The sequence below is a fragment of the Lipotes vexillifer genome, unplaced genomic scaffold (genome assembly GCF_000442215.2).
Source record: "Lipotes vexillifer unplaced genomic scaffold, Lipotes_vexillifer_v1.1 scaffold762, whole genome shotgun sequence".
NCBI lineage: Eukaryota > Metazoa > Chordata > Mammalia > Artiodactyla > Lipotidae > Lipotes > Lipotes vexillifer.
This window is the reverse complement of record NW_006772276.1, coordinates 627,961-654,712: the sequence shown is the minus strand read 5'-3', so window position 1 is coordinate 654,712 and position 26,752 is coordinate 627,961. Positions and strand designations below refer to the sequence as shown.

At 36.4% G+C, this 26,752-nt stretch overlaps 1 protein-coding gene across 1 annotated transcript in view; it reads right to left on the bottom strand.

The window, feature by feature from the left end:
• Window positions 1–1,251: 1,251 nt before the first annotated feature.
• Window positions 1,252–26,752, bottom strand: part of SLC44A5 (solute carrier family 44 member 5) — a 197,778-nt gene continuing 172,277 nt past the window's right edge. The window contains exons 15-21 of the mRNA XM_007447371.1: window positions 26,452–26,546; window positions 11,271–11,374; window positions 10,129–10,202; window positions 9,443–9,513; window positions 9,219–9,307; window positions 7,785–7,869; window positions 1,252–1,358 (exon numbers count right to left, since the gene is read on the bottom strand). Of these exons, the coding sequence (XP_007447433.1) occupies window positions 1,252–1,358; window positions 7,785–7,869; window positions 9,219–9,307; window positions 9,443–9,513; window positions 10,129–10,202; window positions 11,271–11,374; window positions 26,452–26,546 (625 nt within the window). The remainder of the gene's footprint in view (window positions 1,359–7,784; window positions 7,870–9,218; window positions 9,308–9,442; window positions 9,514–10,128; window positions 10,203–11,270; window positions 11,375–26,451; window positions 26,547–26,752) is intronic.

Here is a 26,752-nt window from a genome sequence, read left to right as displayed (position 1 = left end):
ATGTTTTATGGACTCTTTCTGTAACACTGAGTAACAAACTGAAATCATTTTCTTTAAAGTTAGTACTAATAAAATTATTTAAAATTGAATTAGAAATTATGTTCTTGTTCATATTAGCACAATAAAAAGTAACATGAATAAACTGATTATTTCATATCAAAAGTTAGAAAATGGAAATAACATACATAGAACACTCATTGATGATAATAAACAATCATTTAAAATGGAGCTATTCAGTACACGACATCTGTGAGCACCCTTTCTAGGGGTAAAGTTTCCCTTTGTAATTTCTTCAAGTTTCCCTTTCCAATCTGTGTAAAACACTGAGAAATGTAGTCTTATACCTATTGTATTTTCAAATATCTATCATAGAAAAGATTACACTTTAAACTCACTTTTAGTAAAAAAACAAACCTAACAAGTGTCCTTTCAGGTTTTTTTCTTGCGTGTAGTACACATTCATGAATGTCCACTAGGCGCAAGGGAAATTGTTTATGCTGCAAAATGTAGTCTATATAGTGAGGATATCAAACATACTGAAATGACAAATGGTTTTCAACCAGTGAGCTAAGAAAAAAACAAATGCAAGAAGACTTGTTTTAATCACTAAACATTGCAGGATTCTTTTTTTTTTTTAACAATGTGTGTAAACTTGCCCACAAAAGCTGGGTAATATTAAACAGCCAGTAAGGCACTTTGTCAGAGAGGACTAAGTCGTAAAGGCTGGATGATTGACAATTTGTTTAATAGGAAACAGTCTATACTCAGAGCAAAATCTGGAGTGTGGTGCTCCTTTTACCAATTTATTGTCAAACAGGAGTGGGGAAAACTTTAAAATCTTCTGTTTTACTTTGTTTACCAATTTTCCCTGCAGAAGTCTTTTAGTTGTAATTTAAAAAATATATTAGGAGCTACCAATTTAAATAATGTATCATTTTTCAATCTAATATTTAAAACAATATTAACATATTCACTAGCATTTTCAAAACATCCTAGCCATTCTATTTAAAAATGAATTACAAAACAAAAGATCTTAGTATAAAAAATGTTCCGTGTTATTAACAATTCCCTTGCAACTTCTGATGGCTTCACGTATTACAGTATAAGCTTTGGTATAAAACATGCAAATAAAAGCCAACAAGGTCGTGAATACAGTGTTCCATACACAAAGCACTTATGAAACAAGTGTAGCACATACACAGCAGATGAGGGAAAGGTAACACCGCTGCAGGATGACCAGAGTTTGCACTTCTACTGCTTCTTAGTTTGTGCCTTTTGCTCGTTCAAAATCTTCAGCAGAGATTGACTCATGTAATAGGGTCTTTCAGCAGAACCATCGTTTCTTTCTAAATCTTCCACTAGGAGGAAGAATGGCACAGGGTAAATATCAAAGCAAAACTGTAAGAGAAGTAACATCGCCATCTGCTGCATACTTGCTTTACAGCAGTTCAAAATGTTATTCTAAAAAACAGCATAGTTTGGCATCAACATTATTGTAAACATAACTATGAGAAAACAATCAGCCCTTGTTATTGTATCAATAAGATATTATCTCATTCTGTGTACCAGGTCTGATTCTGCCAATAGCACGTGCCTCTCAGCTGCATGATTAAGGAAATAAGTTTTATCTTCTTTTAGAGAGCAAATGTAACTACCCAAAAAACAAGATGTATGAGGAATTTCTAAATTCACCTTCAAATTCCTAAAAAGTATGATGTATTCAACTTGCCTTCTAAGTTACCATATTAGTTCAAGATTGCTTTTGTTTTTCGAGCAACAATTTAGGTGGTACAGTTTTTTTTTTTAAAGATTTGTAAATTTTCAATATATTTCAAATCTTTGAACCCAAAATTTTGAGAAGTATTGCTCTGTTTTTTCAGTTATTACCTTAATTTCTTTATAAGAAAGTGGCTTTTAAATTTTTTTCAACTCATTTTTCTCTATATTTCAATTATACAAACAAGTAATTAATGAAAAATATTTTTCTAACTAGAATTAAGCACATAATATAGTTAAAACTTCTATACTTAAGAGATTTTTAAAGAATATTTATTAAGAATATTGAACCAAACGACATTGCTTTTCCTATGATTTTGCAACCAAGGGTTATATTCTTAAAATATAGCCAAGTTTAGAATGTATCTATCTCCATATAGTTCAGTGAATACGTTTACTGTGGAGAATTTTCTGGTCTAATCAGCAGATTTAAATGTTAAGCATTTAAAACATGGGCCCCCATCTAGTACCAAGACTCTAAAATACAGAAGTTATGATTGTTAGAATTCTCCAAATTAATCTCCTTTGTCTTTCTCAATTTTCTAACTCCTAGAACAGCCAGGCTTATAAGGAAAAAATAGGCAAATGATTTCACACATGTTGATTTATATTTTATGCAAGTGATTTTCCAACTTTTATGTGTATCAGAATCACTAGAGAACTTTATAATAATTCACAAGCTGCCCCACACCCAAATACTTATATCAGAATCTCTTGGGGTGGGGAGCACAGGTATCAATAGTTATAACAGTTTCTCAGACTGATTCTGATACGTACACAAAAAATTTTAAACTGTTTCATCATTATGAATTTTTCAACTACTCCTAAAAGGGGACTTATTTCTTATAATTTTTCAATACTTAAGTTAGAGGTAACCATTTTACTAGATTTTTGTTGTGAACCCTGTATTACTGAATAATAAAATAATAACTATCTAGAAAGACAGGTTATCACTGTTCTCTGAATTATACTTCAAGGAGCATGAGAGTGAAGAAGGTATTTGCCAAGGTATGAAGCCAAATGACACTTTTGATTACAGTAATCTCAAGAAAGTAAGCCAAGAGCAAGATGGTGGCCATAGAAGGACCAGTATTTTGAAAATCTCCCCTATTCATTAGCTTCTTGCTATTAAGCTGCTATGAAGTCAGTCTAAATCTAGGTTCCCACACTTCAGGGTCATTAAATAAATTACTATTTATATTAATTTATAACAATAATACATTTCTGACTCTCTTCTTGGATACATGGATCATATATCAGATCAAAATGTTAGATCAACATGTTCCTTTCTGTCAAGACATAAATAATCCTTATACACAAACTTAGTGTAAAAGCCAAAAGGACACTATTGATTCAATGCTCCTTTGGGGCTACATTTTTACACTGTTTGCCATGTCATACGCACTTGCACACAGGAGATGGATAGGCAAAGTACGTGAGTGTCTGATTCATGCTTTGCTATGCCAGAGCCTGGTTTGTTGCTCTGGCCAGCAAGGGTGGAGTATGAAAGTAACGCTCCTCCTAAACCCTTCAGGAAGAGATTTCCTAACCTACAGTATGCCTCTTGTAAAGGTACAAGATGAGGTACCTATGGAGGGCTAATATTTCCTTAGGGTAAAATCTGAAGTGTCTTTCTTATCTTTTCTCTTTCTTCACTGAGAGTTAAGCTAAAATTAAACTTTTTATAGAAAAAAGCCACATCATCTCTTTAATCTAGAAACTCATAACAGATATAATCACTCTTCTGAAACAGATCCATACCCATTTTCTATATGATGGGCATAGGAAAATAAGGATTTCTCTCTATTTGGGTTACAGACAAACGGCATGAGTTATGTGGCCATCTCAGTTCTGCTCAGAATATTTTCATGGTGGCCAGAGGTTCATATTATTGGAAATGACATTCCAGAACTCAGATTCAACTTCACTATAATTTCACTGAAACAAAATGGCCTATGAAGGTTCCACAGTAATTTTTACCTAGTAATGCAGCCTATGGAACCTGTATAACATTAACGTCTATATGTTTGTTATGGTCTCGAATCACTTACTGAAATATACTTCCTAGGGAACCATTAATACAAGTTTAATCACAGTTTAGAATGTTGTCCACTAGCTTGAACAGTATAAATATAACCATAGCACCATATTTACAAATTTAGTACCATATGCTGGTTAACTATAAATCAATCTTTTTATGGCTAATTGATTACACATTTATAGTGCTTTCAAAAATTTCCTGAATACCCTTTACAAATATATATTTATAAAAAGAAAGGCTATCAAAATGCTGCAATGGGAAACAGCATGCCAAGTTATAAAAGTTTTGGAAACACTTTCAGCTATAGACTTTAAAAAAATGTGTGACGTTTACACCTTGCTCTTCAGCTGGGACCACTATAAAGTATCCTAGTTCACAGAGGCTACTGTCATCAATTGCCTGATACCTCAGATGGTACCAAGTTCTCGCTTTTTAGGAATAAGCACTGAAATTTCACATTACTTAAAAGCATCATTTTCAAATACAAATGACCTAATTTACAAAACTTCTACTTAAAAATGAATGGCACTGTTTGGAGCTTTTCTACTCTTTCTGCTTCTGGGGAACTAGTTGCTTCTTGTTCAGAATTCCGTGCAGGGTAGGGGTTATGAAGTAGGGTTTTTCTGTAGATCCATCATTTCTTTCCAGATCTTCACCTGTATATGCAGCAGCCAAAGCAGGCAAAAGCAGCAACAGCAGCAGAACAATTATATGCATTTTTATAAGTTGGAGAGTCGAACAGGGAAAAATCAGAGAAAGCAGTGTTAGAAAGTCAAATATAAGACAAATTAGTGCAGTTAAGTAGCTGATGCTGGTCAAAGTAAGAAGCTTCAACCTCTGCCAGGAAGCACTGAAACTTCCTAAATCCCACCCACTCCAAAGAGGTTTATTTTGATAATTTAAAGGTTAATAAGATCTTTTATGTCCTTTCAAATGTGTTATCTTTAAATTCTAACGACTGTTCATTTCAGAGAGGTAAATTGCCACATCCTCTGAGATGAAGCTGAATAAAAAGTATGGTGTGATAAATGTAGAGAATAATTGAATTTCAGAGTTCAAAGTCTCTTTTAATGGTAATTCACACCCTCATGTTACAGATGAAGAAACTGAGACCCAGGGATGTAAAATGATTCTCCTGAAATTGAAAGCTCTGAGGCAACAGGATGAGGTGAGGACCCAGTCTCTTGACACCTACTTCAGTTCTCATCCTACTTAACTAAACGATGTCCTATCCTAAATCCTTTTAGTTCACCTCAGATATATTCAAAAGCTAATGCAGTGTTTGCTGACTTCTGTAATACATGAGTTTATATTCCTGCTTTGCTTAGGCTAATAAAATGATGGATATTCACTGAGCACACATCTGTTGGGTGGTTGGGGAAAAACATGAGAATGATGCTGAGAAGCAAGGAGAAGTTTGCATGGAATTAAATTTCCTGCAGATACATATAATTCACAGCTGATAATATCTATCTCAATAAATATATAAAGGCAACTTGAAACTGTTTTGACTAGTATATTAAAAATATTATGCTATTTTAGCCTTTATTTATTATGAAATAAAGGATAAGAAATATTATGTAAAACCATATAACATAATCACAGATTTATGGAATAAATCTAAGTTATTTTTCATCATACTCTCTTAGGAATGGTTGGATTATTGGTTTATTAGATTTTTACATTAGACTTCACAGTGACTTTCCCCACATACAAAATGAAAAGCTAAGAAGGGAACATGATAGATGCTGAACATTTTTGTTCTTTTTTCCTTAATCATATTTCTATATCTTATATCACATATCATATGTTGTATGTTTATATCATTATTAGTTTTGCGGGATTGGTAGGAACTGTGGTATCAATCACATAATAATGAAAATAATCATCTACAATTATTGTTTTTTTCCCATCCTGGGACCAGAATTCTCATCGCCTTGTAATGTTGAAAGGATGCTATGTCTCTATAAATGAAGTGTTTGTTTGCAAATAGTTTGCATTTTTAAAATCACCAGTTTTCTGGCAGTCAAGATAATAGGTATAAAGAAGTATATATTTTTTAAAAAGGTACAGTTCCACACAATCATAATTTGCCTTAGAGTATCATTTAAGAAGAAAAATTTCCAAAGTTAGATGTTGCCCATAGTAACAGCTGCAGAGGGAAGAAAAATACAATTTGGCTTCTCTTGTTCTTTATTATCAAAGACAAGAACATCCAAAAAGAAACTATTCACATTCAACACACAATGTGTTAAATAAGGCTGAAATTATACCTGCTTTTCAAGAAGTTGGCAATTAGTAATATAGATGAGTGGAAAACATTTCTTAGTGCTCAAATTTAAAATCCACTGTCAAAATTAAAATCTACAAGATTTGCCAAAGGTTCCAAATATTGGAAACTGATTGATAGGTTCTAAACATTTCCCGGGATACATTTTGAGAAAACTTCTCACTTACAAGAATCAGGAAGATCCCAGTGGGCTCTCCCAGTTTCATTCTCATGATTAGTATTTGAGATGAGAGGAGAGACCTCTGAACATTCAAGATCTCTGTCTCTTCTGTGTCTTAAGCTACCTTATTCCCATGCTCCTTCTTCCACCTCATACCTGGGCTGAAGTTTGTTCATGTGGTATTTTGTAGATGGCTTTTCCTGACAAACCACTGAAGCACTAGGAAAAGATTAAACATTCCAGTTCCATTTATAGCCAGAGGAAGAGCTAACTTGTACACAAAGTCCTTCCGATTAATTTGTCCAGTTATTGAAAATTGATTTGTTAAATGTTCAGAAAAAAAAATCAAACCATTTTCTAGAAGGTTTTTTCCTTCAATATATCTATCTCCCTAAAGTTAGTATCTTTAGGGAGATATAAATATATATCTCCTCTCCTGACCCCAGCATGCAGTTGGTGCTGTGAGTTACACTAAAAAATAAACTGTTCGTTTTATACAAGTAGATCACTCAGTAATGCCCTGTCATAGAATGTTTTCTCTGCTTCTCTTAAGAGCAATGTGCCAGAGAAATAATCTCTCAGAGGGTATTAGTTGTAGGGCTAACAAGTTCTGTTCTTTCACCTGTTGACCCTACTTTATCTAGGTTGAAGGTAAGGACAGATCAAGCTCCTGATGGGCACTAGGTTCTCCAGGGCTTTTAAGATGAGGTATTGGGGCTTCCCTGGTGGCGCAGTGGTTGAGAGTCCACCTGCCGATGCAGGGGACACGGGTTCATGCCCCGGTCCGGGAAGATCCCACATGCCGCGGAGCGGCTGGGCCCGTGAGCCATGGCCGCCGAGCCTGCGCGTCCGGAGCCAGTGAGAGGCCCGCGTACCGCAAAAAACAAAAAAAAAAAAAAAAAAAAAAAAAAAAGATGAGGTATTAATAGAAAACATATCCATTCTGCATACGTGAGGTGCACATGCCACATAGAAGCACAGTGAAGAAGTCAGTGATGAAAGCTCTATTGAAGTATTTTAACACTACGCGTCAGAGTAGATCTAGCCATGTCCTAAACACGCCTCCCTATGAATCCTATCTGTTTGTCATCGTGTTACCCAGTGTGAATTGGCCCTATGTGTCTTTGAAACCATTGCCAGCTTGGCTTTAGCAGAAGGTATAAAGGCTATCCTCAGAGTCCCCAAAGCCCAGCCTCAAAGCCCAGTTGTGTCTTCAGTTGCTAATAAAGCACAACAGAAGCCAATCATTATTATAAATTTGAAAACATTAAGAAATTAAAATAATTTCATGCTAACACCATGCCATGATGCCTGACCCTCCAGTGCTTTTCAAACTCCATCTCTCAGCCTTTGACATTTACAAAGCATCTACTGGACAATGTCTCTTTCCAAATAAACTGTTCTGCAGTTTCAGCCAGGTCATAGCAAATCCACAAGCCAGCTAAAAGACTGGGTCTTAACCTTTTCATCTCTTGGTTATCCACCAGAGGGGGAAAACACATATACTGAAAACTTACAGAAGCAGATGAAAATTGTTTCAATACACATTGCATAGACGCTGAAGAATCCATGTGCAATTAGGTAAGATCCAATAATGACTGTCTGTAAATGAGCAGAGAAGAGAATGAAGATGCCATTAACTTGTCCATTAACTTGTCCAAAAGAACAATAATACAGCTTTAAATAAAATCATGATGAGGACGCTTTGAAATACTCCTCTGTGTTGGAAAAGATTTCAATATAGGAATGTAAAAAATTCAATGATAAAGTTTTTGAGTGCCTTTGTACTGGGATTTAAACAAAATGTACTAGTTTACCTGCCAATTTGCTCATCACTATCCCCAATGCCTACCAAAAACATCCCAGATTTAGGATCCTGAACACTGAGGCAGTAAAGCATAGGAGTTAAGAACATACACTGCCTAAGTTTAATCACAGCTCAGGCACTCACTCGACAAGTCACCTAACATCTCTGGGCTTCCTACACAAGATTGTTGGTGGGGAAGGGGAGAATGTGAGTAATAATGCTATTTATGACACATGGATTGAGTGAGTTAATATACTGTAATAGATCTCGCAGGGCTCCCCCCAGGTCCTCTCCAGCTGCCACATCTATCCCCTAGTTGTTGGGAATGTATGTAGGCTGCTGATGACTCAGCTGTTTTGCTCACTAGGAATTGCTCTTGCAGGGAACTGCCTCACCCAAGGTTACGCCATCATTCAGAGGGCAGCCCCTGGACAACGGCTGCCTGGTGCAGCATACAGAGGCCTAGTCCCTTTGTCAGAACTTCCTGTAATTATGTCTGAGGCTTCAGCTATAATTGCAGCATGGGTCAGCTTCTTTTGCCTGGTCCTGTCCTCCTCACTTCCTTTCAAGTGTATCTCAGGAGAGCACTTCATACTAAGCCTTCTGCACACAATCCTCTGTCTCAGGGGTTGCTTCCGAGGGACCCAAGCTCTAAAGCAGAATGAGGCTTGGCCTCAAAGTAAGACCAGCCATGTTAGCTATCATTATTTCTCCTATTCCTTTTTGGTTTTTTATTTTGCCATTTCTCATAAATCAGAGTCAATGTTATCCAGACGCTATGGAATGAATTGTGTCCCCTCAAAATTCATATGTTGAAACCTAATCCCCAAAGTGATGGCATCTGGAGGTGGGGCCTTCAGGAAGTAATGAAGTCACAATGATGGAGCCCTTGTGAATGTGATTAGTGCCCTTATAAGAGAAGACAGGAGAGATGAAATCTCTCTCTACCATGTTAGGATACAGCAAGAAAGTGTCCCTTTGCAAATTAGGAAGAAAGCTCTCACCAGGAACTGAATCTGTGGGCACCTTGATCTTGACTTCTCAGTCTTCAGAACTGTGCGGAATAAATCCCTGTTGTTTAAGCCACCCAGTCTATGGTATTTTTGTTGTAGCAGCCCAAACTTACTAAGACATCAGCTCTTACCAGCAAAGGTACCCAGTAGTAATTTAAAGATGTTGGTCCTACTATAATCATTGGGAGTCTTTCTGTGAAGAGTAGAAAGGCCAGGACACCTAGAGTGAAAAGGCAGAACATGTATATTGTGCATTTGCAAAGGAACATAGCTTTTTGTAGTAAAGAAGTTTTTCTAAGCACATGTTAAACTTATTACTACTACTACTACTATTCCTACTACTACTACTACTTACCTATACACCCAGCAACTAGAATCTTCCCCAGGATTAGTACAAAGTCTGTCACTCTATCCATAACTGCAACTCTGAGAATCAGAAAAAAGAAAGTATAATTTTGTGTTTAAATTATATTTGTTATCAGAAATTTATGAGAGTAAATAATTCATGAGTTCATTTTGATGTGTCTTTGCTGAAATTTTATTTGGCCTTTGTTAAATGCAAGAAATGAAGTTAGAACCCAGGCATGGTTTTCTGACTTATTTATAATGGACTAAACAGAAGGTGGCATTGTAAGGCTGTCAGGTGCTATTGGTGGTGTCAGCATTTCTCTCTCTAATTCGAGGCCTATGGATACCCTGAATCCTGAGGATGGCTGCACTGGTTCTCTGATTTTGTTCACTCAGACTCTGTCAATTTTGGGAGGGGGGAATAGTCAGAAACATGATGATAATGTTCATGTGGGGAATTTCTTGAGCAAGGGGATAATAAAAATGAGTAAGTGCCAGTGGGTATAAAGGCATAGGTGGATGATGGGAGCAATAATTCTAAAACATATGAAGAAATTAATGGTGTGAAGGAGAAGATTTAAATCTATTAAAATAAAAGATAAGATTCATGTCTAACAAGACCACCAACATGTGAAGTATGGATGCTAAAGCTTCACCAAATCATCTACTGCCATGCTCAACCTGATTACTTACTTTAAAATATTTCTCATCAGCAGATTGAAAGCATCTCTCGCTGACCTGCAGAAGTTTTTGCCATATATTGCAATCTGAGGAAGACAGTTGATATTATTCTGGAGTCCGTAACGTAATTTAACAAGACCAACAGACAATCCAATGACAGGAACGTGAATTAATTCTGTCACCCACACAGTTATTCTCATTCCTCTTTCCAACAGTTGGGTTCATGGGAGGCTTGGGCAGTGTGTGTCCTCAACTCTGCACAACTCTCAGAGTCATTGACAATAAAGTATGTTTCGGTTGCTATTTGCCCTTAACTCCATGGGGAGTAGACATCTTCAAACAGAGGTAGGTCTTCGTCTCAAATCCCAGGACACAGCTTCTGTCTTTGAAGTGTTTTGGCTATGGTTTGTTGCTGAATGGGTTAAATGTTGTAGCGTTCACATTAAAAATTACTCCCAGGAAACCCAGTGCCTTCCAATACACTTGCTTTATTGATTAAAAGGCTCAATACAATATTCTCACTGGAGGTATATTAATGACTCTTTGAATGTCCATAACTATTTGAATCACCCATGCAGACCCTGTATCACTGTGATAATATGCAAGTGTTATAAGGTTGTAGCTGCTAAATTTTAGAATAATATTTTTGGATCCCCTATTTTTAAAAAAGTCTCTTTAGAAGCCTCCATATTCCCATAGGAAATAAGTAACATTCAGTTATGCATTATCAATTCCCACACATTTCAAAATAAGAATCATAAAAAGAAATAGACCCTTCCTTAAAAATATGTAAATCCCAGAATTAGAAGAATATTTTCTTTTCACAGTGAAACATAGACTAGGTAAGCTTTCCTCCCACTAAACTATGTCAAAGACAAACAAAATCATTTTCAATCTAGCACATTTTTATACTTCTAAGGTAAATAATATTTTCCCTTTCCAAAAAGGCATTGAAGGTAATAATGAACTACAGTTAAGTTACTGTCTCAACTAGGAAAACCTAGCCCTGAATGATGCATTGGATTCACAAATTCTTATAACAACATGGTGATAAATTCAACTGCTTGATGCACAAGTGCTTTAGAGATGGAAATGTAGACATGGGGTTTGGGTTTGCAAAGAAACAGTTTAGTAAATAAAAATAAGCTACTTACCATAACATAGGCATTTCTGTTCAAAAACTTTACTGCTTTTTCTAAACACCAGAAACAGCATCTCAGGCAGCATTTTAGGAATTTAGAAATGTTGTTCTGGGCCTCTATGAGAAGGAGATATTTAAACATATTAATGATTTGCAAACTCTATGAATCAAAAAAATATAGTAAAATTTTAAGTGTGCTTTAAAATTTTTTTAATTGCAGTGAAATATATATAAGATTTACCATTTTAACCATTTTTTTTTTTTTGTGGTACGCGGGCCTCTCAGCGTTGTGGCCTCTCCCGTTGCGGAGCACAGGCTCCGGACGCGCAGGCTCAGCGGCCATGGCTCACGGGCCCAGCCGCTCCGCGGCATGTGGGATCTCCCCGGACCGGGGCACGAACCCGTGTCCCCTGCATCGGCAGGCGGACTCTCAACCACTGCGCCACCAGGGAAGCCCCATTTTAACCATTTTTAAGTGTACAATTCAGTAGCATTTAGTACATTCACGGTTTTGTGAATTTACCATCACTATCAATTTCCAGAATTTTTCATCTCATATAGAAACTCTGTACCCATTAAACAATAACTCCTCATTCTCCCTTTCTCCCAGTCCCCGGTAACCTCTGTCATACTTCTGTCTGTATGAATTTGCCTCTTCTAGATACCTCATATAAGTAGAATCATACACTATTTGTCCTTTTGTGTCTTGCTTAGTTCACTTAGCATTAAATTGTCAAGATTCATTATTACATTTATTTTTAGAGCTGAATAACATTTCATTGTATGTATATGTCACATTTTGCTTATTCTTTTATCTGTTAATGGAAATTTGGGTTGTTTCTACCTTCTGGCTATTGCAAATAATGCTCCTATGAACACTGGTGTGCAAGTATTTGTTTGAGTCCCTGCTTTCAATTTATTTTGAGTATATATGTAGCAGTGGAATTGCTGGCTCATATGGCAATCATATTTCTGACTTTTAAAGGAATCACCATACTGTTTTCCACAGTGGCAAATCAGTGGTGATTTTACATTCCCACCAGCAATGCACAGGTGTTCCAGTTTATCCTCACCCTACAAAAATTTGTTATTTTTCATTTTTTGATACTAGGCATTCTAATGGGTATGAATTGGTACCTCACTATGGTTTTGATTTGCATTTTCCCTATTGACTAATATTGAAGATCTTTTCATGTGTTCATTTACCATTTATATATGTTCTTTAGAGCAATGTATATGAAATCCTTTGCAGGAGGGACAAAGATGGTGTCATAGGAGGCTCTTGAACTTCCCTCCTCCCCCAGATGCACTGAACGTACAGCTACACGTGGAGCAATTTCCTCTGAGAGAAATCCAGAAACAAGCTGAGTGACTCCTACACATCAGGCAACTATGAAAATCCCACGTTGAAATGGTAGGAAAGGCTGAAACACACTCGCCATAAACTCTACCCCTGGTACAACACCATGCAATCAGGACAATACCCCCAACTCGCAGCTTCTCCCTGAGGAGTGAAGGGTTTGGGCAGCATATCAAGGATTCCAACTTTTAAGGCTCCCACCCAAGAGACAGACCCTGCAAAACACTTAGCTCTGATAGCCAAAGGGGCTTGTTTCTACAAGTTCTACAGGACTATAAAAAACAAAGAAGCAGTTCTTAACAGGCACATATGCTAGCAATCACTATACCCCCAGGCTTAGCAAAGAGGGAGCAGGCAAAAACGCCCATTTTCCAGTCTTTTCCTGGGAGGGGATTGACTGCGCACTTTACAGCCTTGTGCCTAAAATTCCAGCTTCTAGTTTGCACACTCTTGGAGCTAGCTGTGATCCTCCATGGACCCAGGGGGAGCAGGTCACCAACATCTCTTTGGAAGGAGCTTATACACCTGTGTGGTGCCCCGGTTTCTGCAGCTGCTGCCCGAGTCATGGTCCCCCCTTTCTGTGGCTCTAATAGGGCTTGCACAAATGAGTCTCACAGGACTGTAGAAAACAAAGAATCCATTTTTAAATGGTAAAGGAATGCCCCACCACCACCACCACTACCATGGCTGTACATCCTGGCTCAGTGCAGAGGGTGCAGGCAAAAGCCACCTCCTAGTTTCTCCCTGAAAGGAGAATCTACATACTTTCCCAGCTGCTGCCTAAGGGTTTAGCATCTAATCAACCGGCATCTAGGTTCTGACTGTGATCCTCCACTTTGGGACCCTAACAGGTCTAGGTACACGTTCAATTACTAAGAGCCACTAAACTAACTATGGTGGCTAGGACAATCACAAAGATTTGAGGGAACCAGAAGGTTGGGCTGGGCTGATTAATGAAGCTCATCTCCTACATGAGACTATTCTGTCAAGTTGGGAAAGATGGCTGTTTTATCTAATGCACAGAAAGCAATACAGAGAGTCAAGAAAAAAAAAGAGAAGGAGAAACAAGGGAATACTTTCCAAATAAAAAATATATATATATATTTCCAGAAACGGATATTTCTGAAACAGAGATAAGTGATTTAACTAGTAAAGAATTCAAAATAATGGTCATAAAGATGCTCACCATGGTCAGGGAGAAATGCATGAACAAAATGAGAATTCAATAAAGAGGCAGAAGTATCTCCCCCCCAAAAATTAAACAGAGTTTATAGAGCTGAAGAATACAAATTGAACTGAAAAATTGAATAGGGGGATTCATAGCAGATTAGATCTAGTGAAAGAAAGGATTGATGGACTCCCTCTTGCGAGAGCACCAGAATCACAACTAACTAATGAACAATCATTGACAGGAAGACACTGGAACTCACCAAAAAAGATACCCCACATCCAAAGAAAAAGGAGAAGCCACAGTGAGATGGTACGAGGGGCACAATCACAATGAAATCAAATCCCATAACTGATGGGTGGGTGACTCACAAACTGGAGAACACTTATACCAAAGAAGTCCACCCACTGGAGTGAAGGTTCTGAGCCCCACGTCAGGCTTCCCAACCTGGGGTCTGGCAATGGGAGGAGGAATTCCTAGAGAATCAGACTTTGAAGGCTAGCAGGATTTGACTGCAGGACTTTGACAGGACTGGGGGAAACAGAGACTCCACTCTTGGAGGGCACACACAAAGTAGTGTGTGCATTGGGACCCAGGGGAAGGAGCAGTGACCCCATAGGAGACTGAACCAGACCTACCTGCTAGCGCTGGAGGGTCTCCTGCAGAGGTGGAAGGTGACTGTGGCTCACTGTGGGGACAAGGACACTGGCAGCAGAAGTTCTGGGAAGTACTCCTTGGCGTGAGCCCTCGCAGAGTCCGCCATTAGCCCCACCAAAGAGCATGGGTAGGCTCCAGTGTTGAGTCACCTCAGGCCAAATAACCAACAGGGGGGGAACCCAGCCCCACCCATCAGCAGACAAGCAGATTAAAGTTTTACTGAGCTCTGCCCACCAGAGCAACAGCCAGCTCTACCCACCACCAGTCCCTCCCATCAAGAAACTTTCACAAGCATCTTAGATAGTCTCATCCACCAGAGGGCAGACAGCAGAAGCAAGAAGAACTATAATCCTGCAGCCTGTGGAACAAAAACCACATCCACAGAAAGATAAGACAAGATGAAAAGGCAGAGGACTATGTATCAGACGAAGGAACAAGATAAAACCCCAGAAAAACAACTAAATGAAGTGGGGATAGGCAATCTTCCAGAAAAAAGAATTCAGAATAATGAGAGTGAAGATGATCCAGGACCTTGGAAAAAGAATGGAGGCAAAGATCAAGATTATGCAAGAAATGTTTAACAAAGACCTAGAAGAATTAAAGAACAAACAAACAGAGATGAACAATACAATAACTGAAATGAAAACTACACTAGAAGGAATCAATAGCAGAATAACTGAGGCAGAAGAATGGGTAAGTGACTGGAAGACAGAATGCTGGAATTCACTGCTGCAGAACACAATAAAAAAAAAAAAGAATGAAAAGAAATGAAGACAGCCTAAGAGACCTCTGGGACAACATTAAACGCAACAACATTCGCATTATAGGGGTCCCAGAAGGAGAAGAGAGAAAGGACCCGAGAAAATATCTGAAGAGATTATAGTCGAAAATTTCCCTAACATGGGAAAGGAAATAGCCACCCAAGTCCAGGAAGTGCAGAGAGTCCCAGGCAGGATAAACCCAAGGAGAAACACGCCGAGACACATAGTAATCCAACTGGCAAAAATTAAAGACAAAGAAAAATTATTGAAAGCAGCAAGGGAAAAACGACAAATAACATACATGGGAACTCCCAAAGGTTAACAGCTTATTTCCAGCAGAAACTCTACAAGACAGAAGGGAGTGGCATGACATATTTAAAGTCATATTTAAAGGGAAGAACCTACAACCAAGACTACTCTACCCAGCAGGGATCTCATTCAGATTCGATGGAGAAATCAAAAGCTTTACAGACAAGCAAAAGCTAACAGAATTCAGCACCACCAGACCAGCTCTACAGCAAATGCTAAAGGAACTTCTCAAAGTGGGAAACACAAGAAAAGAAAAGGACCTACAAAAACAAACCCAAAACAATTGAGAAAATGGTAATAGGAACATACATATCAATAACTACCTTATAGGTGAATGGATTAAATGCTCCAACCAAAAGACACAGGCTGGCTGAATGGATACAAAACCAAGACCCATATACATGCTGTCTACAAGAGACCCAATTAAGACCTAGGGACACATAAAGACTGAAAATGAGGGGATGGAAAAATATATTCCATGCAAATGGAAATCAAAAGAGTAGCAATACTCATATCAGATAAAATAGACTTTAAAATAAAGAATGTTACAAGAGACAAGGAAGGACACTACATAATGATCAAGGGATCAATCCAAGAAGAAGATATAACAATTATAAATATATATGCACCCAACATAGGAGCACCTCCATACATAAGGCAACTGCTAACAGCTCTAAAAGAGGAAATTGACAGTATAATACACAATAATAGTGGGGGACTTTAACACCTCACTTACACCAACGGACAGATCATCCAAACAGAAAATTAATAAGGAAACACAAGCTTTAAATGACACAATAGACCAGATAGATTTAAATGATATCTATAGGACATTCCATCCAAAAAAGCAGATTACACTTTCTTCTCAAGTGTGCATGGAACATTATCCAGGATAGATCACATCTTGGGTCACAAATCAAGCCTCAGTAAATTTAAGAAAATTGAAATCATATCAAGCATCTTTTCTGACCACAATGCTATGACATTAGAAATCAATTACAGGGTAAAAAACACAAACACATGGAGGCTAAACAATACATCACTAAATAACCAAGAGATCACTGAATAAATCAAAGAGGAAATCAAAAAATACCTAGAGACAAATGACGATGAAAACATGATGATCCAACACCTATGGGATGCAGCAAAAGCAGTTGTAAGAGGGAAGTTTATAGCAATACAATCCTACTTCAAGAAACAACAAACATCTCAAATAAACAATCTAACCTTACACCTAAAGGAACTAGAGAAAGAAGAACAAACAAAACCCAAAGTTACCAGAAGGAAAGAAATCATCAAGATCAGAGCAGAAATAAATGAAATAGAAACAAAGAAAACAATAGCAAAGATCAATAAAACTAAAAGCTGGTTCTTTGAGAAGATAAACAAAACTGATAAACCATTAGCCAGACTCATCAAGGAAAGGAGGGAGAGGCCTCAAATCAATAAAATTAGAAATGAAAGAGAAGTTACAACAGACACTGCAGTAATACAAAGTATCCTAAGAGAATACTACAAGCAACTCTATGCCAATAAAATGGACAACCTGGAAGAAATGGACAAATCCTTAGGAAGGTGTAACCTTCCAAGACTGAACCAGGAAGAAACAGAAAATATGAACAGACCAATCACAAGTAATGAAATTGAAACTGTGATTAAAGATCTTCCAACAAACAAAAGTCCAGGACCAGATGGCTTCACAGGTGAATTCTATCAAACATTTAGAGAAGAGCTAACATCCATCCTTCTCAAACTCTTCCAAAAAACTGCAGAGGAAGGAACACTCCCAAACCCATTCTATGAGGCCACCATCACCCTGATACCAAAACCACAAAAAGATACTACAAAAAAAGAAAATTACAGACCAATATCACTGACGAATATAGATGCAAAAATCCTCAACAGAATACTAGCAAACAGAATCCAACAACACATTAAAAGGATCATACACCATGATCAAGTGGGATTTACCCCAGGGAGGCAAGGATTCTTCAGTATATGCAAACCAATCAATGTGATACACCATATTAACAAATTGAAGTAGAAAAACCATATGATCATCTCAACAGATGCAGAAAAAGCTTTTGGCAAAATTCAACACCATTTATGATAAAAACGCTCCAGAAAGTGGGCATAGAGGGAACCTACCTCAACATAATAAAGGCCATATATGACAAACCCACAGCAAACATCATTCTCAACGGTGAAAAACTGAAAGCATTTTGTCTAAGATCAGAAACAAGACAAGGATGTCCAATCTCACCACTATTATTCCAACATAGTTTTGGAAGTCCTAGCCGTGGCAATCAGAGAAGAAAAAGAAATAAAAGGAATACAAATTGGAAACGAAGAAGTAAAACTGTCACTGTTTGCAGATGACATGATACTATACATAGAGAATCCTAAAGTTGCCACCAAAAAACTACTAGAGCTAATCAATGAATTTGGTAAAGTTGCAGGACACAAAATTAATGCACAGAAATTTCTTGCATTCCTATACACTAATGATAAATTAAGGAAACACTCTCATTTACCATTGCAACAAAAAGAATAAAATACCTAGGAATAAACCTACCTGGGGAGACAAAAGACCTGTATGCAGAAAACTGTAAGACAATGATGAAAGAAATTAAAGATGATACAAACAGATGGAGAGGTATACCATGTTCTTGGATTGAAAGAATCAATGTTGTCAAAAGGACTCTACTACCCAAAGCAATCTACAGATTCAATGCAATCCCTAGCAAATTACCAAAGGAATTTTTTACAGAACTAGAACAAAAAATCTTAAAATCTGTATGGAGACACAAAAGACCCCAAATAGCCAAAGCAGTCTTGAGGGAAAAGAACGGGGCTGGAGGAATCAGACTCTCTGACTTCAGACTATACTACAAAGTTACAGTAATCAAGACAATATCGTACTGGCACAAAAGCAGAAATATAGATCAATGGAACAGGATAGAAAACCCAGAGATAAACCCACGCACCTATGGTCAACTAATCTATGACAAAGGAGGCAAGGGTATACAATGGAGAAAAAACAGTCTCTTCAATATGTGGTGCTAGGAAAACTGGACAGCTGCATGTAAAAGAATGAAATTAGAACACTCCCTAACACCATACACAAAAATAAACTCAAAATGGATTAGAGACCTAAATGTAAGACCAGACACTATAAAATTCTTAGAGGAAAACATAGGAAGAACACTCTTTGACATAAATCACAGCAAGATCTTTTTTGATCCACCTCCTAGAGTAATGGAAATATAAACAAAAATAAACAAATGGGACCTAAGGAAACTTAAAAAGCTTTTGCACAGCAAAGGAAACTACAAACAAGGTGGAAAGACAGTCCTCAGAATGCGAGAAAGTATTTGCAAATGAATCAGCTGACAAAGGATTAATCTCCAAAATATATAAAGAGCTCATGCAGCTCAATATTAAAAAAACAAACAACCCAATCCAAAAATAGGCAGAAGACCTAAATAGACATTTCTCCAAAGAAGACATACAGATGGCCAGGAAGCACATGAATAGCTGTTCAACATCACTAATTATTAGAGAAATGAAAATCAAAACTACAATGAGGTATCACCTCACACCAGTGAGAATGGGCATCATCTGAAAATCTACAAACAACAAATGCTGGAGAGGGTGTGGAGAAAAGGGAACACTCTTGCACTGTCGGTGGGAATGTAACTTGACACAGCCACTATCAAGAACAGTATGGAGGTTCCTTAAAAAACTAAAAACAGAATTACCATATGACCCAGCAATCCCACTACTGGGCATATACCCAGAGAAAACCATAATTCAAAAAGACACATGCATCCCAATGTTCATTGCAGCACTATTTACAATAGCCAGGACATGGAAGCAATCTAAATGCCCATCGACAGATGAATGGATAAAGAAGATGTGGTATATATATACAATGGAATATTACTCAGCCATAAAAAGGTACGAAATTGGGTCATTTCTAGAGACATGGGTGAATATAGAGACTGTCATACATGTTATGTCATAACTGTCATGTTAATGCATGTATATGGAACCTAGAAAAATGGTACAGATGAACCAGTTTGCAGGGCAGAAATTAAGACACAGATGTAAAGAACAAACGTATGGACACTACGTGAGGAAAGTGGTGGGGGGGCGGGTGGTGGTGTGATGAATTGGGAGATTGGGATTGACATATATACACTAATATGTATAAAATGGATAATTAATAAGATCCTGCTATATAAAAGAAAAATAAAAGAAAATTCGAAAAGAAAGAAAGAAAGGATTGATGAATTCAAAAACAAGGCAGTGGGAGCTTCCCTGGTGGTGCAGTGGTTGAGAGTCCGCCTGCCGATGCAGGGGACACGGGTTTGTGCCCCGGTCCAGGAAGATCCCACATGCCGCGGAGCGGCTGGGCCCGTGAGCCATGGCCGCTGAGCCTGCGCGTCCGGAGCCTGTGCTCCGCAATGGGAGAGGCCACAACAGCGAGAGGCCCGCGTACCACAAATAATAAATAAATAAATTAAAAAAAAAAAAAAAACGAAAAAAAACAAGGCAGTGGGATTCATCCAATTAGAGGAATAAAAATTAAAAAGAATGTACTTTTTACACGTTACAGAGGTCCCAGGAGAAGAAAGAGAAAGGGGCTGAAAATATATTCAAAGATATGATTGAAAACTTCCCTAACCTGGAAAAACAAAGAGACATCCAGATCCAGAAAGCCCAAAGGATATCAATGTAAAGAGATCCATACTGACTCACATAAAGTTAATTTTCAAAAGTTAAAAGGTGGGTAAATGCAGCAGGAGAAAAGCAATTTCTTATATACAAGGGAGTCCCCATAATACTATAAGCAGATTTTTCAGCAGAAAATTTGCATGCCAGAATGAAGTAGAATGATATGTTAAAAGTGTTGAAAGAAAAATCTGCTGACCAAGAAACTCTATCTATGTGGCAAAGTTGTCCTTCAGAATTGAAGGAGAAGTAAAAGTTTTCTAGACAAACAGAAGCTAAAAGTTTATCACCAGTAGACCAGCCTTACAAGAAATGTTAAAGGGATTTCTTTAAGCTGAAACAAAAGGATGCTTATTAGTAACATAAAAATATATGAAAGTATAAAACTCACAGTAAAGGTAAATATACACTTAAATTCAAAATACTCTAAAATTGTAATGGTGGTAGGTAAATAACTTAGAACTACAGTATAAAGGTTAAAGACAAAGTTTTAAAAAGAACTATACCTACATAACTTGTTAATGGATATACAATATAAAAAGATGTAAATTGTGATATCAAAAACATTGTAGTATAAAATGTGTGTGGGTATAAAACATAGAGCTTTTGTATGCATTTGTAGTTAAGTTATTATCAGCTTAAAACACATTGTTATAAGTATAAAATATTTTATGTAAGCCTCATGATAACCACAAAGCAAAAACCTATAGTAGATACAAGAAAGGAATCAAAACATACCACTACGGAAAATCATCAAATCACAAAGGAAGAGAGGAAGAGAGAAACAAAAACTATAAAACAGCCAGAAAATAGTTAACAAGATAGAAACAGTAAGTCCATAGCTATCAATAATTACAATTAATTGTAAATGGACTAAATTCTCCAATCAAAAGATATAGAGGGGCTGAAAGAAATTTTTTTAAAAAGACTCAAATATATGCTACCTACAAGAGTCTCACTTCACCTTTAAAGACATACTTAGACTGAAAGTAAAGGATTAGAAAAAGATTTTGCAGGCAAATGGAAACCAAAAGAAATCTGGTGTACCTATGCTTATATTAGTCAAAATAGACTTTAAACCAAAAGCTGAAACAATACACAAAGGTCATTATACAATGAAAAAGTGTCTATTTGTCAAGGGGATATAAAAATTATAAATATTTATGCACCTAACATTGGAGCACCTAAATATATAAAGCAAATATAAACAGATATGAAGGAAGAAATAAATAGCAATATAATAATAGTAGGGAATTTCAAAATTTCACTTTCAACAATGGATAAATCATCCAGACAGAAAAGCATTGGACTTAACTACACATTAGAGTAGAGGGACTTAACAGACATTTTCAGTACATTCCATCCAACCACAGCAGAGTACACATTCTCCTCAAGTACACATGGGACACTCTCCAGGATAGATCATATGTTAGGTCACAAAACAAGTCTTAATAAATGTAAGAAGTGTGAAATAATATCAAGCATGTTTTCCAAACAGAGTGGTATGAAACTAGATATCAATTACAGGAAGAAAACTGGAAAATTCAACGTGTGGAGATTAAACAACATGCCACTGAACAACGAACAGGTCAAAGAATAAATCAAAAGGGAAATCAAAGAGTACCTTGAGACTAAAGAAAATGCAAACACAACATACCAAAATGTATGGTATGTATCAAAGCAGTTCTAAGAGGGAAGTACATAGCAGTAAACACCTAAGTTAAAAATAAAAAGTCTCAAACAACCTAACTTTTCACCTCAAGGAATTAGAAAGAAAAAAAAAAAAAAGAAGAAACTACGTACAAAGATAATAGAGGGATGGAAATAGTAAAGATCAGAGTGGAAATAAATGAAATAGAGACTTAAAAATAGGAAAGATAAGTGAAACTACCAGCTGGTTTTTTGAAACATAAAATTGACAAACCTTTCACTAGACTGAGAGAAAAGGAGAGAAGACTTAAATTCAGAAATGAAAGAGGGGACATTACAACTGATACCACACAAATACAAAGGATCATAAGAGACTGCTAGGAACAATCTTACACCAACAAATGGGACTACCTAGAAGAAATGGATGAATTCCTAGAAACATAGAACCTACCAAACTGAATCATGAAGAAATAGAAAATCTGAACAGTTCAATTACTAGTAAAGATTTTGAATCAGTAATCCAAAACCTCCCAACGAAGAAAAGTCCAGGATCAAATGGCTTCACTTGTGAAATTCTACCAAACATTTGAAGAAGAATTAATACCAATTCTTCTCAAACTCTTTCAAAGAATAGAAATGGAGAGAACATTTCCAAACACATTTTATGAGGCCAGCATGACCCTGATGCCAAAGCCAGATGAGGACACTGCAAGAAAAGAAAACTACAGGCCAGTATCCCTGATGAACATAAATGCAAAAATCCTCAGCAAAATATTAGCAAGTTGAATTCAATACTAGATTAAAAGAATCATATACCAAGATGAAGTAGGATTTATTCCAGGGATGCAAGTATGATTTAATATATGGAAATCAATAAATGTGATGCTCCACATTAACAAAATGAAGGAGGAAATCATGATTATCTCAATAGATGCAGAAAAATTACTTGACAAAATTCAACCTCCTTTAGTAATAAAAACTCTCAATAAACTGGTTATAGAAGGCCTCAACATAATCAAGACCATATGTGACAAGCCCACAGCTAACATCATACTCATTGGTGAAAAGCCAAAAGCTTTTCCTCTAAGATTAGGAACAACACAAGGATGCCTACTCTTGCCACTTTTTTCTTTTTCTTTTCTCTTTCTTTTTTTTTTTTTTTTTTGCCACTTTTTTTCAATTTGGTACCTGGAAGTCCTAGCCAGAGCAGTTAGACAAGTAAAAGAAATAAAAGGTATCCAGATCAGAAAGCAAGAAGTAAGACTGTCTCTGTTTGCAGATCACATGATATTATATATAGAAAACCCTATAGTGTCCACCAAAAAAATATTAGAGCTAATACATGAAATCAGTAAAGTTTCAGGAAACAAAATCAATATACAAAAATCAATTGCCTTTCTATACACCAACAACTAACTATTGGAAAGAGAAATCAAGAGTAAAATTTCATTTACAATTGCATGAAAACAATAAAATACCTAGGAATAAATTTAAATGAGGAGGAGAATTATTAGGTTGACCAAAAGTTCTGGTTTTGCCATGTTATGGAAAAACCCAAATGAAATTTTTGGCCAACCCAATATTTGTGCATTGAAAACTGTGAGCTGTAGACAAAAGAAATTGAAGAAACAAATAAGTGGCAAATATTCCATGTTCATGGATTGGAAGAATTAATATTGTTAAAATGTTCGTACTACCCAAAGTGATCTACAAATTTCATGCAATCCCTATCAAAATTTCAATGCCATTTTTCACAGAAATAAAAAAAAAATCCTAAAATTTGTATGAAACCACAAAAGATCCAAATAACCAAAGCAATCAAGAAAGAATAACAAAGCTAAAGGCATTACACTTCCTGATTTCAAACTCTATTACAAAGCTATAGTAATCAAAACAGTATGGTATCAGTATGAAAATAGACACATAGATGAGTGGAAGAGAATAGAGAGCCCAGAAATAACCCATGCAATATGGTTAATTAATTTTTGACAAAAGAGTCAAGAATATATAATGGGGAAAGGATAGTCTCTTTAATAAATGGTGCTGGGAAAACTAGACATCTACGTGCAAAAGAGTGAAATTGGACCTTTATCTTACACCATACACAATAATCAACTCAAAGTGGATTAAAGACTTGAAAGTAAAACCTGAAATCTAGAAGATGTTATAGTTGTAAGCTCCTTGACATTGGTCTTGGCAATGATTTTTTGGATTTCACACCAAAAGCAAAGGCAACAAAAGCAAAACTAAACAAGTGAGACTACATCAAACTAAAAAGCTTCTGCACAGCAAAGGAAACCATCAACAAATGAAAAGGTGACCTACTGAATGGGAGAAAATATTTGCAAACCACATATGTAATAAGGAGTTAATATCCAAAATATACAAGGAATTTATAGAACTCAACAGCAAAAAAAACACACAAATAACCCAATAAAAAATGGACAAAGAACCTGAATAGACATTGTTTCAAAGAAGACATAAAAATGTCCAATAGGTGCATGAAAAGTGCTCAACATTATTATCAGAGATATGCAAATGGAAACCTCAGTGAGATATCACCTCGTACCTGTTAGGATATCTCTTATCAAAAAGACAGGAGATAACAAGTGCTGGTAAGGCTGAAGAGAAAAGGGAACCCTTGTACACTGTTGGTAGGAATGTGAATTGATTACTCCATTGTGAAAAACAATAAGGAAGTTACTCAAGAAATTAAAAATAGAACTACTATATGATCCAGCAATTCTAATTCTGTATATATAATTGGAGGAAACAAAATCACTATCTTGAAGAGATATTTGTACTCCAATGTTCACTGCAGCATTATTTACAGTATCTAATGTATGGAAACAACTTAAGTGTCATTAAATGGATCAATGGATAAATTACGTTATATATACACAATGGAATATTATTCAGCCTTAAAAAGAAAGAAATCCTGCTTTTGCAATAACATGGATGAACCTGAAGGGCATTATGCTAAGTGAAATAAACCACACAAAAACAAATATGCATGGTATTGCTTATACGTGGGGAAAAACTGTTGAATGCATGTAAATAGAATAGAATGGTGGTTGCCATATCCTGGGAGTGGGAGAAATTGGGGGAGGCTGGTAAAAGGGTACAAACTTTCAGCTATAAGATGACTAAGGTATTAGGATCTAATGTAGAACATGGTGAGTATAGTTGAGTATACTGTATTGTATAATTGAAATTTGCTAAGAGAGTAAAACTTAAGCATTCTCACCAAAAAAGGAAAAAAAAAAAAGGAAATATATGAGGTGGGCAGATGTGTCCCACCTTAAAAGTGGGAATCCTTTCACAATGTATATGTGTATTAAATCATCATGTTGTACACTTTAAAAATATTACAATTTTATTTGTCAATTATACCTCAACAAGCTGAAAAAAATTTACTTAATTTAAAAAATCCTTTGCCCATGTTGAAATAGCTTGTTTGTTTATTGTTGAGTTGTAGGAGTTATTTATATATTCTAAATATTAGTTGCTTATCTGATATATGACTTGCAAATATCTCCTCCCATTCTGTGGGTTGTCCTTTCACTCTCTTGATAGTGTCCTTTGATGCACAGACATTTTTTTTTTTTATGAATTCTAATTTATCTGTTTTTTTCTTTTGTTACCTGTATTTTTGGTGTCATATCATCATTAAAATGATGATTAAAATAATGAAATCATCATTAAATCCAATGTCAAGAAGATTTCTTCCTATGCTTTCTTCTAAGGCTTTTATAGTCTTAGCTTTTATGTTTAAGTCTTTGATCCATTTTGAATTAATTTATGTATATGGTGTAAAGTAAGGGTCCAACTTCCTTCTTTTGAATGTAGATATCCAGTTTTCCTAGTAACATTAGCTGAAAAAAACTCTCCTTCCCCCACTGAATAGTCTTATATGTGAGCATTTATTTTAGGGCTCTCTATTATTTTCCAGGTCTATATGTCTGTCCTTATACCAGTGCCACACTGTTTTGATTACTGTAGCTTTGTATTAAGTTTTGAAATCAGGAAATGTGAGTGTTCCAACTTGGTTGCTCTGTTTCAAGATTATTTTGATAATTAATAATAAAATCTTTTAAAGTACAACCCAAGCAGAGTTTATGTGTTTGTAAACTGTATGTGTCATGTATGAAGATTTATGCCAATGGCCACATTTATATTTTAAGCCTGACCTGTCCTGAGCTCTAGACTTGGAACTGCCTGACATCTCCACCATGCTTCTCAATATTAACAGGTCAAAAACACAGTTTTAAATCTCTTCTTTGAAATTTGTTTCTACTGGTTTCCATATCTTAGTAAATAGCATCACACACTTTTACTCTATTTTACCACTGCTCCCCACCCCACCCCCCACCATATTCCATCCCTCAAGTCCTATTGGCTTTTCCTTCCAAACATCTCCCCAATCTGACCACATCCATCCTTATTACTGTGTCCAAGTTACAGTCATTATGTCCCCCCCAACCCCCTGACCCAATCTATTCTATTCACAGAAGTCAGGAAGTCTGAGAAAAGATGAATTGTGGAATCTTACCTTTAAGACGTTTGTCCAAGTATTCTAGGATTAATCTGAACATTTGAACTACTGCAAGAATTAAAGATCCAAATGCTAGGGATCCAGTGTGATATCTGGGCAAAGATAAAATGAGAATAAAAGTTAAAATATTTTTACTATTAACTAAAAGGATGTTAGTTAATTTTTATTGGTAAAAGGGATCTGCAGAAGGATTGATAGGAAAGAGCTTCTTATACTCTCTTATTCAGATTGACAAAGGTCTCCATAGAGGATTTTAAACCATATACATCCATTTTGCACTTCATCTATGAAAATGATA